This window comes from Panthera onca, chromosome D3 (genome assembly GCF_046562875.1).
Source record: "Panthera onca isolate mPanOnc1 chromosome D3, mPanOnc1 haplotype 2, whole genome shotgun sequence".
NCBI classification, from domain to species: domain Eukaryota; kingdom Metazoa; phylum Chordata; class Mammalia; order Carnivora; family Felidae; genus Panthera; species Panthera onca.
The window spans coordinates 15,570,437-15,589,139 of record NC_138350.1 but is presented as its reverse complement, the minus strand read 5'-3'; the positions used below and the strand labels follow the sequence as shown (position 1 = coordinate 15,589,139).

Genomic DNA, 18,703 nt, shown 5'->3' with positions numbered 1-18,703 from the left:
GCAGCTTTTCTGCAGCAGCTTTTCTGCAACAGCAGGGCTTGTTCCTGCCTCCGGGACTTTGCAAGCCCTGTTCTTCTGCCCGGAATGCTCCGTCCCTCCATCCAGGCCTGACTCACTGAGGCCTGCCCTGACCACACATTCTCCATCCCAGCGTTTGTTTTCCTTATTCATGGCACCCACCATCTGACATCTCCAGTCCTCTCACTGGTCTGTGAACTCCAAGAAGCACAAGGGTCTCGTCTTGGTCTTGCTCTGGTGCTCAATATTCAGGACCCGGGGAATCCGGTTGCCTGGGAGGGAGTTCTCCTTCCCCCAGCAGCTGTGGGGGGCGGGGGGGGGAGGGGGAGTAGGGATGTTACCCCCTTGTTCCGCTGTAGTTCCCATCTCGCAGTTGTGGGGCACTGCTCCCGATGCCATGCATTTGGTCCTTAGCATCCGCCCCAGGACGCCTTCACCCTCCCCAGGAAACTGGCAATTCCAGTTGCTGACAAGGGTCTTCCCTTAGCACAAGTGTGTCAGACCTCCACACCCTCCCAAGCACCTACGCATCCCTCCATCCCTGTCTTTCTCCCGCTGTAACTCAGCCAGGCACCTGTCCGCAGCACTGACCCGCAGGTCAAAATTTGCCTTCCACCAAGGCCTTGCCCTGCCTCCCCGGAGATCAATGAAAAGATGTGGCAAAGTCCTTAATATGTTACCTTTCATTTAAAAGAAAGCCTCTAAATCCACAATACTTTAAAGCCAGATGAATGACTGTGGTTGGCAAATGCTCTGAGGCCTTCCTCACCTTTCTATTGGCCCACCTGAGCACCAGCACTGGGTGAAAGAAGACAGGAAAAAGCAGAAGAGGGGGAAATGAGTGAGTGAACAGAGGCCGATAATTGCTTTGGGTGCCACAGACCATCTAAACCAGACATACTTTACAATTGTATTGTCACCTCAGGGTTCCTGGGTGGCTCAGCTGGTTGAGCATCTGACTTCAGCTCAGATCATGATCTCACAGCTCCTGAGTTCGATCCCCATGTCAGGCTCTGTGCTGGCAGCTCAGAGTCTGGAGCCTGCTTCAGATTGTGTCTCCCTCTCTCTGCCCCTCCCCTGTTCGTGCTCTAAGAATAAGTAAACATTGAAAAATTTTCTTAATTTAAAAAAATAAATAAAATTGTATTTTCACCTTAAACAAGAATGTTGTTTTATATCATAAGTAGGCAAATTTCCCAGTAGAGACAAAAACCAGACAATGGTTGCAGGAGGTTTGGGTGAAGGGAGGGAACTGCCCTTTGCCAACACCAGGAACCTGAGGGAACTTTCTGGGGTGACGCAAAATCCCTGTATCAGATTGTGATGGGGTAATAAGATTGCGTACTCATCCAACTGTACTCTTAAACCAGGTCAATTTTACTGCAGTTAAAGTACACCTTAATAAGCCTAACTTTATTTTTTATTTTTTTTAAATGTTTATTTATTTTTGAGACAGAGAGAGACAGAGCATGAATGGGGGAGGGTGAGAGAGAGAGGGACACACAGAATCCGAAGCAGACTCCAGGCTCCGAGCTGTCAGCACAGAGCCCGACGCGGGGCTCGAACTCACGGACCGCGAGATCATGACCTGAGCCGAAGTCGGATGCTCAACCGACTGAGCCACCTAGGTGCCCCAATAAGCCTAACTTTAAAATACACAAATGTTTAATTCCCAAAGTCCCCCAGTGAAACAAAGCAAAAATATAAAATCTAAAGCCAAACACTGTTCCCTGTTCACCCTAGAAGCCACCTCATTATTTACAGAAAGGTCACATAAAGAAACTCAGAGCCCATTCCCACCCCACACCTGCTCCTCCCAGCAATGCAAAGGGCCCACTCAGGACACAAGAGAGGATGCGTGTACTGTGAAAATCTTTTATTACTGTCTCTTGTGACAAAATAACATTTTATACAAATATGTCACCTAGTTTACTTTGGACACAAAGACAATACAAACTGGAATGAGGATCTTGGGTGAAGGGGAAAGAGGAGGAAGGACAGATCAGGTCATTGATGTTTCTTATATTCTGTGAAAAATAGATTTACAGGGGAAAAAAAATAGACTTTCACAACTTCAATGACTTTACATGATCCTTTGTAAAACAAGGGTAAATCCGCCTCCACCAGACCCCTCTTGTGGCGAAGATGTTCTGTAACATGGAATGTGAGTAAGTGATGATTTGACGACCAGGCTCTCACACTGGGGACGGCAGCACCTCTGCACAGGAACCCCTCGCCCCATGCCCTGGCAAGGAAATCTATGCTGGGATTCTGGGGGCAGGCTGTCTCCAGTCCCCAAACCTCACTGACATCGTGGTGACAACAGCCACCAAAAGAAAGTGACTTGACAGAGAAAAAAGAGTGCCCTGGGAGTCTACAGGGGTGGCAGGACACTAAGGCAAGACTCACCTAATTCATCCAGTACACATAGCCTATGAAATCCATTCCAGAAATGAATGCGCCTTGAAGGCATTCCCCTTGAAGATTCCCCGTCACTGCCATTTCAAGAATCACTGGTCTACAGTTAGCCCCAGCTTCCCTGAATCACTGGCCCTCTCTGAGAATCAGATGGCCCAAAGGCCGTAGGTGTCTTCAGGGAGTCTGCATGCCCCTGAAAACTGCTTTCTCTGCAAGAGATCTCCGAGCCAACACACCAGGACGGGGAAGCCTACGTTAGCCCACAGCTACTTTAAGTTGTTATTTCTTCCGCGTACTCTTTAGAACAGAATGAAATCAACAGGGATCTTCTTTGGAAAAGCAAGAAGGGCATCTTAGCCCAAAGGTTCCACAGGAAAAGAGAGATACTCTTCCTGGAGATTCCAAGGCAGAGGAACAGGAGCAAGACAGGAGAGGAAGAGGTGCAGGCGTCAGGCCCCGTGGCAACAGACGGGCCCGGCGGTCTGCTGGAATGTATTCCTCCGGGAGCTGCCGCTCAGATACCAGCTCTGAACAGAAGGCAGGGTCTCCCCCGTGCAGGTCATTTTCCCCCTCCAATGGTATGATTACCCCCAAGACAAGTGCTATCAACAGTCCAGATAACTTAATAACATGGCCTCCTGATTCAACTCCTGATTGCTTCAGCTACTTTCAGAGAAAATATGACTTCCAATTCTCTCCCCAGTTCAGGAAAAAAACTTGAATTTGAAACTCACCCTGGTTAACACCCCAGGGTGGTTAACTCTGATTTCCTGAGTAATGAGACATACGAATCCAGACTCCCAGGTACAGAATACCAGACAGAACTTCTGGAGCAGAAGAGGGCATATCCCTGTCCTGGTGGGCACAGACTGAACACATGGCCTCAAAACCGTCTCCAGTGAGACTAAGGCAAGCCAGTGGGGAGGAGAATACAGCACTATTCAGGCCAGAATGCCTGCCTCCTCTGCCCTCCAGGCAGAGGCTAACACTGCATATAAGAGACAGCCCACGAGTCCACACGACATGATCTATCCTGGGACATGTTTCCAAGACATACTCAACTGAGCAGAGCTCTGGAAGCTCCAAAAACCACATCCTAGATACTAAGTGAATATCAAATAGTAGAAAATCTCCTGATTAGGCCACTGTCACATAGAGAAGGGGCGATTCTCAAGCTCAATATGCACACACAAATATGCTAGAGGAGAAACCGAAGGTAAGGAAGCAGTGCTGATGTCTGTCCACAGAGGAGGAGGGAAGGAGGCCAATGCAGCTTTCCCCAGCAGCATGTGGGACAGAGCCACACATAAGGCACCTAGATTTGTAGTGGACTCCGGTTCTAAGATTCACCCGGCCTGGTGATGAGTAAGCTGTCTGCAGGGTGCCTGGTCTCTTCCCTCCTCAGCAGTTGGACCCAGTGCCAACACACACAAGTAAGGGTTTTCTCAGTGAGAAAGCTGCCAGCACCTGGCAAAGCCCAGATTCTGGCCTGGCACAGAGCACTACTAGGCCAAGGTTCAAGGCCACTCACACTCTAGAATCCAAACAGGGAGAGACACTGGTTAGTGAATGCACAGGGGCTTTCTGTGGCAAAGCGCTGGCCCTTCCATCCTGGGCCCCGCATGGCTTTTGTCCCAAGCATCTTGGAAGACTGCTCTCCGTCAGTTACTATGATGCTTCACAATGACTATCACCACATACCTGGGCCCTTCCTACTGCTACCTTTCTATCGATGCAAAATCCCGGCCACAGCAACGATCTTATCAGAGGGTCAGCTAAAGCCACCCACAGTCAGACAACCATACGGAGCTGAGGTGGCAAGAGTCTATCCAGTAAGGGCCTGAGGACAAACATAACCCACAAGGATGTGCAAGGAAGGTTTTTTGAGAGCACCCTTTGAGAGCCACCTCAGGCTAGTTCATCCTTTCCAAACAACCAAAAGAACTCCAACTAGCAGTATGAAGGATCAGAATATGCATTAGAGGTCTGACCTGCCAGGATGGTTCCAGAAACTACTTCAGTAGAAAGACAGACAGGAAAATCCTCCTAAATAAGAAATCTACAGAGTTCCAGACGCAAATCCCCATCAAAGCCAATCCTGCAGGCTCTCCTGTGTTGAAAAATCAAATCCTTCCTTTAAGTAGCTGTTGGTCCGTAACTATATCCAGTCCCAACACGAGCCAGATTAGCCCCAGGAACCTGATTAATACTATCAGAAGTCTAACCACACATCACATATGCTGGGAACACCACTGACATCTTATAAAACCTCTCCAAAAGAAGCCTAGAAATAAAAAAATGAAACAAAAAACACAAAATACGAGGCCTGATGTGGCCTCAAGAGATCCTACTGCTCCGAGAGCAAACACTGCCACATTCTATTTCAGGAGATACTCAAAGGTTAGGAGGCAGGACACGCAGAGCAAGCTCGTCTTTCCTCCAAAGCGGGAACAGAAGGCACTGCCAGGCTGAAACCTTGTCGTATCCCCGGGAGGGCTGGCGGAAGATCCTGGAAGTCAGACAGAGAAGCAGGCCTCTCCACAACATGGACTTTTCAGTTTGGCAGCCCTGCCGGCCGCTGGTGCCTCCACTCCTGGCGCCCACACACACCCCCTTTTTTTCCAGTTGCTTTCGAACTACGCTCAAACTGAGGTCAGACTGTGCCACTGGCAATACTGCAAGTGAGAGGGCGAGCTGCCTGGAAGAGACCCACCGTTCAGCTTCTCACCGCACCCAGGAACCTGTGGAAAAGCCGCTGACTGGCAAGCCGGCTGGCCAGAGCCTCCTTACCCTGACACAGCTGTGTCCGTAGCGGCCCGGGCTCATCAGCACAACCAGCAGGCAACTATGACTACGTGAAAATAAATTTTCTTTTTTCTCTGGATTCCAGGAGCCTTACCCTAATCCTTCACTTTACTATAATACGTCTGCAACCTAAAGGGTAGGGGAAAAGGGAAGAAAAAGTGCTGGGGAAGAAAACACAGCACTGCTTGGCACCTCTCTTGGAGCACAGGAAACCACCACCCCAGCCTTGGCTTCCTGGGACCAGGTTCCAGATGTGTGTTGACGAACAGCAGGTTCAACCACCTCCATGTGCCAGGACCTCGGGCCACAGCAAAGCACCTCCCCGTCCACTCCCACAGCGGTCACTGGCCTCCATTATAGGCATAATCGGCCTTGTTGTGCATTATCAGCTTGTTGTCAACAAAGTAGAAGCTGTCAGAACGGGTCTCATAGGGATTTTCAATCATCAGACGAACTGCAGGTCAGAGAAAGGGAAAAAGCAAAGACTTACGTGTGAGTCTGCCCCACAGACTTGGTGGGGGAAAACTTAGTATCCCCTCTAGGGGCACCTGGGTGGCTCAGCTGATAAGCATCAGACTTCGGCTCAGGTCATGATCTCACAGTTTGTGAGTTCGAGCCCTGTTCAAGCCCTGCATCAGGTTCTCTGCCGTCAGCGCAAAGCCCATTTTGAATCCTCTGTTTCCCCCGTCTTTGCCCCCCTTCCCCACTCTCTCCCCCTTCCCCACTCTCTCTCTAAAAAAAAAAACCCTCTTTAAAAATTAAAATTAGTGCCCCCTCTAAAATTCATAGGCCAGCCCTCCAGAACATGTGCGTATACTGTTAGAATAATGAGGTCAGAACAGAGGGGGCCAGGCTTAGAGAGCTGGAGAGAACCAAAGAGGCCCCCAACTTAAACATGATACCCACTTCAACACAAGGATGCAATCCTCTCTCTGACATGGCACTCCTTGAGCATCTCGAGCCTGGACTCGTACTCGGAACCCCAGGAAAACAGGATTACCCTTTGCCGAACATGGACTACTGCACATTGTTTATTCAGTACTTCTGGTCTGTTCCCCACCTCTAGACATTCTGGTCCAAATTCCAAAAGCTGTGCCTCACTGTGCCCACTTCCCATGGGCACTCCTGACAACCAAAGGAACCCTAGGTATACATGAGTGAGGGGTGACAAAGGGCAAGGAGCCTTTTCCGGGGATGGCTCAGGGTATTCACTCGCAAAAGATTCAGCAAAAGGTCTGCTTGTCTTGGGATCCAGATTTAAATCTCATTTGTCCAGGCAGCTGCCCAGGCCTCTTTCACCATTCTGGAAAGTCAAGATAATTAACAGTCACTACCTCTGATCAGTTCTGAGTTAACAATCACAAGCTATTTTGGTTCCTCTGGAGGAAACGCTCTGGTTTACCACAGGTCTCAAAAGATGAAACTGACTGTTGAAAGTCCTTTGGACCCACCTAGGCCAAAGTTACTTGGTTTATATCCAGAATATTGACCTCCACACTCTTTTAGCTTATGTGTTTTCAAGAAGAAAAGTTCTACCACCTTGGGTAAAAACTTGTACTACTATACATAATCTTTCCTTGCAAGTATCTACATATCCTGGCACAGCTTGGGGAGCGGGTTTAAAACCAGGACCAGATGCTGTCATAAACAGTCCACCCCAGGCAGCAATCCTCATTTTACCTAAAAGCAGCACTGCCATGTGACCGAAGAACATTCTGGCTTTCAGAATACAACAATTTTAAGGACATGGGATTCTGAGAAAACCAGTCAGTATATGCAGACCCTTCCCTACAACTCAGCCAAACCCCCACACTATTCACAGGCTCCCGCTCATATTCTCAATGTTCTGGAGCCATTCTCCCTGGTTACTAACAGATAATGCCAGCCTGAGAGAGCTCCACCAGAGTCATGGGAACTGATAAAGCCTGCTCTCTCTCTCGATGAGTCCACCTCTTCCCCTGCCTCGGCTCCTCCCTCTGGTGCCTCCCCAGCTTTTCTTCCACAGGACTACAGGATTACTCTTCCTAAGACGTGACTTCTGTCCTGCCATTCCTTCTGTTCCAAACCCTATGAGAGCTCCCTATTTCCTGTGGCTCTATTCTGACAGTCTATCTATGCAACCTCTACTTGCAGGGAATGGGAAAGACGAGGCCCCCAGACCTCTGATTCTATTCAGTCCCCAGCTTAGCTTCTCCCTCTAAGGAGAAAGGGGAGGGCAAAGAAGGAGCGCCGAGCAGAAGCCAATGACTAGCACACAGTGGAAAAGCAAGCCTAACGGAGGCTCGGAGAGGCGCTCCGGCTAACCCTAGTCCCAGAAATCATCATGGCCCTCTCTTCCTCTTCCTCAGTCACCCCCTTTCCCTGCAGCAGGCACCCAAAGCAGATGGCCTGCATTATTAAAACCTCTGATGCTCCCATACAGGCAGAATTTGAAACCCTAGACAGGAGCACTAGGAAATGAGAAGCCTGAGGTCAAATGCCCGGAGAGGCATCATGTCACTACCTCCCTCCTCTGCCAGATGAGGGTGTTGGACCAGATAGACTCCAAAGTTTGTTCCTTCTAGTCCTAAGAATTTAGGATGGGGAAGAAGTCAGGGGATACATACTGACATCCTCAGAAAGCTGGGGAAACTCATAGATATGTTCACAAGTGTTTCTACTGCTGGGGATGCAGAAGCCGAAATCAAAGTCAAAGTTTTTCAGCAAGCGTTCCCGGAAATAGTGCCGCTCGATCATCCGGAAGTTTGACACAGGTTTGTCTCCCACTGTGAACTCCACTCTGCAAAATAAATCTCTGTGAGCCCTACTTTGCCTCATCCCTTCTTTAAAGCCAACCCAGAACCCAACCGAGAACATTCTTTGTGGACAAACGAGTGTTCTCCCTCCAGAAATACTGGTACTCACGTAGCCCCGACTGTGCGGAGGCGGAGAAATGCCGGTGTGAACTGATAGCGGACAAAACGTCCCGCGCTGATATCCACATCTCCACCTTCCTCCTCCTCCTCCTCCTCCTCTTGGTCTGAAAGAGCACAAGGAATCCTGAGCGTACTGTCTCAGCGCCACCAAACAACACAATCAGTTAACAGCACTAATACCAACGGCAGGATGGCTGATATTTACTGGGCACTTGCTACATAGCAGGCCCTGCGCTGATCATTTCACAGAATCCTCCCAACCCTGTGGAGAGTCATCATTATCTCCATCTTATAGATAAGGATGCAGAAGCCCAGAGTGGTTAAACAGCAAGTTCAAATTCCCCCAAACAGTACACGGAGGGAACAGGGATTTGAACCCAGGTCCATCTGACTTGAAGCTTGTTCTTATAAACATTAAGCTATTTACCTTTTATGTAGTTGAGTGGCTTGGGCCGTATCCTAAGAGTGAAGCTTGAAACAGGCTGGGTACTAGGTCCCTGGCATGGTCTATATTATACATAGTTATCAGGTCGCAGTGCTAGCTGCTAACCAAAAGAACGTGCCTACGAAGGTTGAAAATAGGCAAAAGGTGAGTTCAGAGAACACAACACTTTCTGACAGGCAGCAAAGACAAGCTCCAAGACATAATCTTGTCATTTAAATGGAAGACACGGGCCTACAGCCTTGGGGTACTGTAACGCCTATCCCAGGCCATGCCAAATCAGACACTGACAACCTGGGAAACAGTGAGGTAGGTAAGCAATGAGCCAACATGCTGGACCTGACTGAGGGTGAGTCTAGTCCATTCCTGAGCCCAGGAAATGGAAGTTTTGTAAAATGAATCAGACAACCATTTTAATGTGAACAAGGAGATAGTTCCCACTAGTAGCCATCCAGTATCCCACAAAAAGATTTTCTCCAGGTATTGGCTGAATGTGGGTGCAACTTCTGTCTTTTTTTAACCCCAAACATCCCTCTGCCTATCACAAGCCCAAGAGCAAATGGGGAACCAGACGGAGCAGGCGTTCAGAGCCAGAGACTCTAGAGCCCTCGCTCCAACAATGTGATTCAGAGAGAATCAGACCAAATCTCAGGGATTCAAACTCATCAGAACAAGTATAGTAGGAGGGTACTGATTCAGTGTGAGCATATTCTAAGTGAATCAAGATCCTTGCAGGTAAAGACTGGAGAAGTTGAAAATCAAGGTGTCTTTTTTTTTTTATAAATTTTTTTCTTCTTAACATTTATTTATTTTTGAGACAGAGACAGAGCATGAACAGGGGAGGATCAGAGAGAGAGAGAGGGAGACACAGAATGTCAAACAGGCTCCAGGCTTTGAGCTGTCAGCACAGAGCCCGACGCGGGGCTTGAACTCACGAACCGCGAGATCATGACCTGAGCCGAAGTTGGACGCTCAACAGACTGAGCCACCCAGGCGCCCCAAAAATCAAGGTGTCTTTACAAGTTCTGTAGCCTCCCTGTTTGAGACAGTTCAGTTTTGTACTGAAATGACTACTCTGGGCCCAGCCTAGTCCAAGTCCACACATCTGAAATGGCCATGGGGTCCTCGAAACATCCAAAGTACTGGGACATTTCGCGTAGGGACGTGAATACCACAGACCCAGGAGGCTGCCTGGCCCTGATCCTCCCAATACCAGCTAAGTATCCACAAGCTGGAGCCTTCAGGTCCAGCTTCAGGTCAGCACTAGATTATGAGAGCATGAAGGATGCCAGGTGGGGTGGGAAGACCAGGGCTCTAGCCTTGCCTGTGTGATGAACCTGAGCCGAGACCTTCTCAGGAAAGCCCTTCGACCTGTCTGGGCTACTAACACCTGCCTTACCAAATTTACAGGCTCTTTCTGAGTAGCAAATCATTATGAGAAGAGTTTTGCAAAAAGAATTCTTGATTCAGACCTCAGTGGATACTGCAGTCATCTGTGCTGGTGTTCCAGTAACTAACTCCAGGGGGTGCTCCGTCTCCAGTGATGAGCTCCAAAGACTTTGATGTGGCCTGGCTAGCCAGAGAGGAACCACCCTGGAGCTGTGTGCACTACAACACAGGAAGCATCTATTCAAGGCTAATTTAAGGAATCCCAAGTAGATGAGTTCATAGGTCTGGGCTTTCTGTTCCTCCAGAAAATGGTGGAGATTAACATCCAAACTAGGCCTTACAAGAAAACAGAAGGCACTGTTGAAAGGAAAGCGAGCGAGAAGACAGGTGAGCCTGGACTGGGACCCCCAGCATGACCCTTCCAGTGTCCCCAGGACACACGGCTCAGGTGAGCTTTCTTCATTGTACTTTTAATTCCAAGGTTTCCTTTCCTAAGCAGAGGCAACATGGTAAGAGGAATGAGCACAGGACCGTGGGAAAGTCACTTGGAAATTCTGAGACTCAGTTTCCTTGTCTGGAAAATGGGAGTAATAGCTCCTCACAGAGACGTGAGGATCACATGACCTGATGTAAACAGAAACATGTGGGACACAGCGCCCAGCACAGAGCAGATACTCAGCAAACATCAGCCTCTTAGCGCAGCTGCAAACCAGGGCACCTGGCAGCCCAAGCTTCAGGAGGAGGCAAGGAAGTGGACACGCTGAGTCCATGCCACAGGATGCAATGGTACACACAAATTCGAGCTTCAAGGACCTTTTGAAGTGACTGCTACAGTACTGAGGCCTACCTGAAACACAAGGTTTGGCAATCTCAAAAAGCACCGTCCCTGTCTCCAAATCTCGAATTTTGAAGCGGGTGAAATCAATACTGTAGATGTTATCTTCAGGTTTACATAAATAATCTGAAATGAGAGACAGAGAGAGAGAGAGACACCAATGCTGTTAAATAATCATCCAAAACTACCATTCGTTTCTTCCTCAAGTTTTGAAGCAAACTCAGGTTTTTTTCTTACACAACTCACTTAAAATACACTCAAAAACTTCCCCTTACGTTAAAAGCAAATGTTGCAGGAAGAGAATAAGGGGATCAAAGAAAGAAAAAAAGAGCATGGATTTGGTTTGCATGAAAGATTATCGTAACACTTTAAGAAACAGGGATAGTATAAGGGGATTCCTTTGGAAACCCCTTGAATATCACAACAGGACAGAATTTTTTTTTAGAAATCCATTTAAAAACATTCATGCTAATCTAATGGCTAATATAGTACTTGTTTGCCAGCCATTAGTATCACAAAGCAGAGAGCAGCAAACTTTTTCTGCAAAGGGCCAGATCACAAATAATTTAGACTCTGGGGCCACACTGTCTCTCTCACAACCACTCAACTCTTGTCACTGTAGCGCAAAAGCAGCCACAGACAACACACAAATGAATGAGCATAGCTGTAGTCCAATAAAAGTATTTACAGATACTGAAATACGAATTGCATGTAACCATGTGGGGCAAGATTTCTCCCCCTCCCCCACCGAACTATTTAAAACTGTAAAAACCATTCTTAGCTTGTGGGCTGTACCAAATCAGGCAGTGGGCCACATCTACACAGGTGACAGGACAGACTGGCTGGTGAGGGTACTGGGCCAAAGTAACGTGGAACCTCTGACAACCTGAGCAGCTGGTCAATACAGTACTGATCAGAGAAAACTTTGCTGATTTCTTTCTACGATGACTCCTGACCGCATGATGGCAAACTGAAGAGCTCCTGATTACTTCATAAATCTGAAAAAGACTGAGGAAGGTTCTGCACCTTTAGAAGGTACTCCATACACAACTGAACGGAACAGGCTAACAAAATCCAGAGGTCACCAAGCTCTGACCTGTGGCTTTCTCCAGTAGGCTGCTGACATGAATTTGAGCCACAGCACCAATCCCAAGCCCCTACACAGGACCTCTGCCCACCAAGAACACTGCTTAGGGCCAGGCATTACAACGGCCCGATTCCCCCTTGGTATGAGGAGAAAGTAGGAGGTTAGAAGGCTCAGGTGATGAGCACTTGTATGCATTCAGGGCCCCGAATGAAAACTGGGTCAGAACTGAAGAGCAAGACCTACTAAAGATATACTCGGGCATGCAACGGGCAGGCCCGACCCAAAGAGTGATGGCAAATGGGGACATGGAAATATCCAGAATCAGGTTAAACCTCTTAAGAGATGGCAATTCCTTTTCATACTGGCTGGATCAAGGCCCACCGCCTGAACTCCCATCCCCACATCACTGGAGCTGCCACCAGCTCCCTGAGGTACACCCGAGCGGCCCCAGGCTGACAGCTAAAGCCGTTCAGCAGAGGACACTGGGGCAGCCTTAGGTCCGTGGCGGGAGTGCGGGTGCTGCAGGGTTAGAAGTGTGGAGGGCAGCAGGGTCTAACAAGGTGACTGCAAACTCTGGGGAAGAAATAGCAAGACAAAGGGCATCAGGTCAGGGCTCGGCTTGGAAGAGAACAGAGAAAGGAAGGAGAACCAGGACAGGGGGGTGGGCAATATGTTTCTTCCCACCCGTACCTACATCCATGAAAAGGTGTAGTAGAATGGTTGCACGACACATTCTCGATTCACTAGAACACGTGTCAAGAGCAGGAGTCACATTTTGGATCGTGTACATAAACTGAAACTTTATCAACATACTTTTTAATGTGGCTGTTTAAAATCTGCATGAAATGCCACTGTTTGAGGAAGGAAGAACGCCCCTGCACGCAAAGGGACAAGGCCTGGGACCAAAAGAGGTGGGGCGGTCAAGCCAGGCTGGAGAGGGGGGCTGTCAGGGGCCGGGGTGCAGAAAGGCGGAGGAAGAAGGTAGGGGTCTGGGCAGGCAGACGCTGCAGAAGCTGGAAGTGGGCAGGCTGAGGGAGCCTGGCTCGGCAGGAACTTCACTGATCCCCGTGGGTCTTCCAGGATGAGGGGGCAGCAGTCCCACTTACCAGGGTCAAGAGGATCCAGTTAAGCTTAAGGGGGGGCTCCCTACCCACACAGATCCAGCTGAGGAGGAGAACGGCCGGCCTGGAGGCCCAGCTGCGGCCGGCCCAGGAGAAGCCTGGCGTGGCTGGACGCAGGGGAACGCGGTCAAGCTCAAAGAGAACCCCTTCCCAACCTAGGCTAGTTGAGGGTGGGAGGCGCAGAGCTCGCCCGGCGGAGTGGCCGGCGGCGCGGCCTGGCCGACCGAGGGGGCCACAGGGTGGACCCCCGGGCCGGTCAGGCGGCGAGCGGCCGGCTCCGCTGAAGGCGACAAGGGGCCCGGGGCCCAGCGCGAGGGCAGGGCGCGGCCGAGCGGGCACTCACTCTCGGTGACCCGGCTGAGGCGCAGGACGTGCTCGGGCCGGATGGTGTCCAGAGCCAGCAGCTCCTGCTCCGTGACCGCCGCCCCGATGCCGTCCTCTGTCGCGTGGGGGGGCGCCTGCCGCCGCGCCTTGAGTCGGTTCAGGACACCGCCGCCTGCCTTCTTCTTCTCCTCTTTGCCGGCCACCAGCGCCCCCGGCCCAGCCGCTGACCCCGCGGCCGCAGCCTTCGGGTTCGACCCGCTCATCGCTCCGCCGCCAAGATGGCCGCCGCCTCCGCAGCGCCGTAACTATGGAGAGCGGGGGCGGGGCCCGGGGTGGCACCTGGGGAGGGGTGGGGCGGGGGCGGGGGGCGGGGGCGGGGCCTGCGGGTCAGCGGCCGGCTGCCGTCTCGCCTGCTTGGGCCCAGCCAGGTGGTAAGCCGCAAGGGTGGCTGGGGTGCCAACCCCCAGACTCTCCATCAGGCCCCCAAAGTCACCTCACCTCAAATGTCTTTAAAATATTTCATACAGTCAAATGACTTTCTGTCATATAAACTGTAGACAAGGCATCTTGAGAGAGTTTTTTAATCTGTAGCACAGAAGTTAAAAGTGCTTGCCTTGCAAAAGCACCTTTCCAGAGTACAGTTTCTAAATCCTACTGTGCCAGGCTTTGGGCTCGACCTTGTGCTAGACTACAGGGAACGTAAGAACATGAATGAGGACTGGGATTGGGTCCACCTTATTCACTATTGTATTCTGGCAGTCCAGCTAATGGCTGACACAGTAGGTGCTCAATAATGAGCGAGTGAGTGAAGGAATGCTCCACTCTGAAGGAGCTTCCCCTTTGCTGGGACAGACTGTGAAGTACATAATTCATTATGTGGCCCTTCCTCTTGACCAACCCAGTAAGTATGAATGAACTCAAAGAGGAGCCAGATGGCCGACTGCTCTAAAAAGAGGTAGAGCAAAGATGCTACCGGAACACACAGGAGTGGTCGGGCCAATCGGGAAGAGGCTTCACAGAGGCAACATCTGCACTGAGCCTTGGAAGTTAACCATGACTTCACCAATTGGAAGAGGTGGGCCAGGGGGTTGAGTGGGTGAAGGGTGGGTTGAGGCCCTCCTCTCACACCCCTGGTTGGCTCCTTCTCTAGGGATTCTGGATCAACAGTCTTCTGTGTCGGAGGCCTGGGCCTACAACTGATGTAGTGTGTCTTCCAAGTGTGGTATCACATCTTACCCAGACTTAGGCCAGAGTGAAACTCCACCTTTCTCCCCATGGTCAGCCTCAATACTTAATTTATGCCAGGCTTTGCTGTGTCCTTCTCACCTTATGTAAGGGGCTTGGGAGGGGCTGACAGACCTAGCCTCGTTCCTGGACAAAATCCAAACCTTACTACACCCCAGCTGCCCAGCCTGGTGGAACAGTATGTGGCCAAGTTCCTATCTAAAAACTGTCCTGTCTTTGAGAGATTACCACGGTGGCATTTACCAAACTGTTCAGGAAAATTTTAATAGATGTGTACAAAGAATTAAAGTCCTTCCCTTTGCAAACAACTCTTTTAAAACCACTCAGCAGTGAGTGGTTACTGAAGAATTTCCAGAACTTTTAATATGCTACTTAATTGTGAATCACCAGGAGGGAGGCTCAGAATGCAGCCATTTCCCACTCACTTGCTCACTGAACCTTTGTTCTCAGAGTTCTCAGGAATAGTTACCTGGATCCCCCACTTTTCTCTTTCTAGGGATGGTAACAAATGTATTACCCCTTTTATGCACAGAGTTGTTTGGTGCAAAGATGTTTACCACAGAACCATTTGCAACATTGAAAAATTACAATAAATTACAGTTGCATCCATTCAAGTTATGCAGCTGTTAAAAAGAATGAGATCCCAGGCCCCTGGGTGGCTGGTCTGTTAAGCATCTGACTCTTGATTTCAGCTCAGGTCATGATCTCACGGTTTGTGAATTCCAGCCCCACATCAGGCTCTCTGTTGTCAGCACATAGACTTGCTCAAGTGTGCTCGCGCATGTGTGCTCTCAAAAATAAACATAAAAAAAAAAAACAAAAACTTAAAAAAAAAAAAAAAAAAAAAAAAAAGAATGAGATCCATCTATATGTACCAGTATAGAGAGAGCTTAAAGACATATTGGGGGTAGGAGGAGACAGGGGGTCAAGGCACAGAATCCCATTTGTTTAAAATAAAAAGGACATGAAAAACAAAAAGGAGGGGGGGGCACACCTGGCTGGCTCAATTGGTTAAGCATGGACTCTTGATTTTGGCTCAGGTCATGATCTCACAGTTCATGGGTTCCAGCCCCTTCACAGGCTCTGTGCTGATATCACAGAGCCTGCTTGGGCTTCTCTCTGTCCTTCACCCCCTGGCGCTTGCATGCTCATGCTCTCTCTCCCAAAATAATAAACTTAAAAAAAAGAAAGTAAAAATAAATAAAATAAAAAGGACATGAATATATGGATCTGCATCTGCAAAGGAAGAGATCTTGAGATACACTAAAGTGTTAAGCGTAGTTCCCTCGGGGGAGGAGACAGTATTAGGAGGAACGAACTAAAAAGAGAATATAGTCACTTTTGACATGAGAGCTACTTATGCACTATTTTGTCACCAGCATACGATCATGGGTTGCTTATATATTTAAAAAATATACATCTTAGGATCTTTGTCCGGAAGGAAAACGTTAAACCAAAGTAGCCTTATCTTCTCTTAAAATTTAAAAGCAACTTCACATGTGATCACTTTTTCCTGTTCAAAAGAAAATTAAATAAAAACTCCTGTATAGGGAGCTGGAGCTGGGGCCTATACTCTCTCGGGTCACTACCTATGAACCTTTGTTCACACACACACACACACACACACACACACACACGGAAGGAGTAGGAAGAATAAGGGCTATAAACTCCAATCTGCTGCTACTTCTCTTCACCAATCTTTCTAAGGCGTATCAAAAGGCTCTTTTAAAAAGTGTTTTTTGAAAAGTACATAAACTAACACCATGTTTGGAGGAAAGAGGACAACACAGAGCTACCGGATTAGCAAATTTTAACCCAAGGTTTCCCTGGGCTAGATTCGGGAAGGCCAGCATGGACAGGCCAGACTCTTTCACCCCAGCTCTGAGCTCTGCAAGTCCCTCTCCTGGTTGTTTTCCTTGCTGTAAGAGGTGTGACAGTGGCTATTTTCCAGGGCAGTCCCAGGGTAGCCAGGCAGTCTGACTCAAACCAGGCCAGGCAGGTGGGGCCTGGTGCTGGTGCAACCAAGGTAAGCAAGACATCAGAGGGCTTTTTCTGCAAAGACTGGGAACTTCAGTCCTCCTTCCTACTCCCTCCTAAAGGTGGCATGCATCGAATTGGCGGGTCAAAGCTGGGACTGCAGGCATGCCTTGTGGTCTGGGGCTGAGAACTGGTAACTTCCCTAGTAGCCAAGTCACCATCTCCCTGGCTGAGGGCTGTTTTTACAAAGCAAGAATTTATATTTATATCCCACCTGTTTCCAAAAGGGATTTCTCGCATATTCCCAAGTCATACAGCACAAGCTTGGTGAGTGAAAACTCATGGAGCCTTGTGGAGTGCAGTACTTCCAAATTTTTAAATGCATATAATGTTTGACCCAATAATTCCCTAATGGATTCTGAAGAAAACATGTGCACATGTGCAGAATAAATCTGTGTAGGGGCACCTGGGTAGCTCAATCAGTTAAGTGTCTGACTTCCACTCAAGTCAGAATCTCACCGCTTGTGAGTTCGAGCCCCACATCGGGCTCTGTGCACAGACGGTTTGAGCCTGGAGCCTGCTTCGGATCCTGTGTCTCCCTCTCTCTCTGCCCCTCCCCGCTCATACTCTGTCTCTCTCTGTCTCAAAAATAAACATTAAAAAAAAATCTATATCAACATGTGTATATGTATATATGCGTATACATATAAATATATGTACATATAAAATATGTATAAAAGGAAAGATATTCACCAGACCATCACCTATATTCTCCTCTAGGGATTAGATGAGTAGGTATGAGAATGAGAAGTTTTCAGATTTTGCATCCATATAACTTTAAATTAAAAAAATGCTCATGTATTTCCTATATCACTACATCTTAAAGAGTTACTTTCTTTTTCAGAAAAGGAATGATATAATAAACCTCCATTTAACCATCACCCAGCATCATCAGTTACCTTCATTTAATTGTTTTTTGTTTTGTTTTGTTTTTTAAAGAACAGCACATCATGGCATTAAGAGCATGAGCGTGTGGTTAGTCCCACTCCTCACTCTGTCACTTACCAGCTATGTGACTTCGGGCAGGTCATCTATCCCCTCTGAGCCTTTGTTTCCTCCTTTATAAGTCAAGCTAGTCACACATCTTCCCTGGATGTAGTGAAGAGATCAAAACCAGCAACGAAAGCACGATGCTGGTACCAGGGAGCGTGAATTGTGAGTGGTCACGATGCCAATACATTTGAGCGGCCTTTCTCCAGGACCCCTCAGCAGAGGGCAGGCACACCAGATGGGGAGAAGAGGTGGAGCTGGATGGGAGAGCATGGTGACTGAAGAGAGCTGAGGGGAAATGAGCTAGGGACCAGGCTTGAGGAAGCCACACATGGATTCCAGTGGCAGCGGCAAGGAGACCCAGGACAGCAAGTCTTAGCACAAGGCCAAGCCAAAAGAGCAAGTGGGGTTATTTTTTACTAACATATAAGTGGGTGGCAACAAACAAAACTAAGACTCTAGGGCCAGAGTCCTGCAGTGAGGTGCCTACCACCTCAGGCTGTCAGAGAACAGAGGCAATCCCACTGCAGAACCTCCCTGCTCCACGTCCTCTCTTCCTTGACCCTTCACCACTGCTAATAGCAATGAGCTTTCCAGTAAATGTGGAGAAAACTCCTCTCTCTTCCTCTATACGGGACGGAGGGGGGGTGGGGTACTAAGTATGGAGAAAGGTCCGACACACCGGCTCCAGCCAACCGGGAGCCTGATTTCCTTCATGAGATTAAGATCTGGACCCAAGGAGCGGTTTCACCCAACCCCCAGCACTTGGCCCAAGATCTTCCGTCAGTTTTCCTCCCTGCAACTCCCTAGAGCAAGGCTTCTTCAGGTCTCTTCCCCCATTTGGCAGCTCGCGGAAAGCTACTTGAAATAGTAACAGCTAGGTCTGAATTAGTAAAGAACTCCAGTTATGGGTGGGCTCGAGCTAAGAAAGAGGCTCTGTGGGCCTCCTGGTTTATTTGGGCCCTGAGAACAGACGCCATCAACACTGGCCTCATTCTTGGAGCTGAGCAATGAATTCTGCCCTTTAAGGGATAACTGAGGGAAGTAGGCCAAACTCTCCTGGTACCAGCAGCCTCC

At 48.9% G+C, this 18,703-nt stretch overlaps 1 protein-coding gene across 1 annotated transcript; it reads right to left on the bottom strand.

Annotated features, from left to right (window-relative positions):
- Positions 1 to 1,879: 1,879 nt before the first annotated feature.
- On the bottom strand, positions 1,880 to 13,645 carry UNC119B (unc-119 lipid binding chaperone B). The gene is made up of 5 exons (XM_060612463.3): positions 13,374 to 13,645; positions 10,835 to 10,948; positions 8,146 to 8,260; positions 7,848 to 8,020; positions 1,880 to 5,695 (listed from the first exon to the last, which is right to left on the bottom strand). Exons 1-5 carry the CDS (start codon positions 13,615 to 13,617, stop codon positions 5,583 to 5,585), a joined length of 759 nt encoding a protein of 252 aa, XP_060468446.2. The 5' UTR covers positions 13,618 to 13,645; the 3' UTR covers positions 1,880 to 5,582.
- Positions 13,646 to 18,703: the final 5,058 nt, after the last annotated feature.

Bases quoted from the DNA above. Each gene is read 5' to 3' on its own strand.
- UNC119B (XM_060612463.3), bottom strand. From the start codon at position 13,617: ATGAGCGGGTCGAACCCGAAGGCTGCGGCCGCGGGGTCAGCGGCTGGG. The intron at 8,021-8,145 runs GTGAGTACCAGT...TTTATTTTGCAG, and splicing joins CTCCGCACAGTCGGGGCTAC to AGTGGAGTTCACAGTGGGAG. The intron at 5,696-7,847 runs GTATGTATCCCC...TCTGACCTGCAG, and splicing joins CCAGCTTTCTGAGGATGTCA to TTCGTCTGATGATTGAAAAT.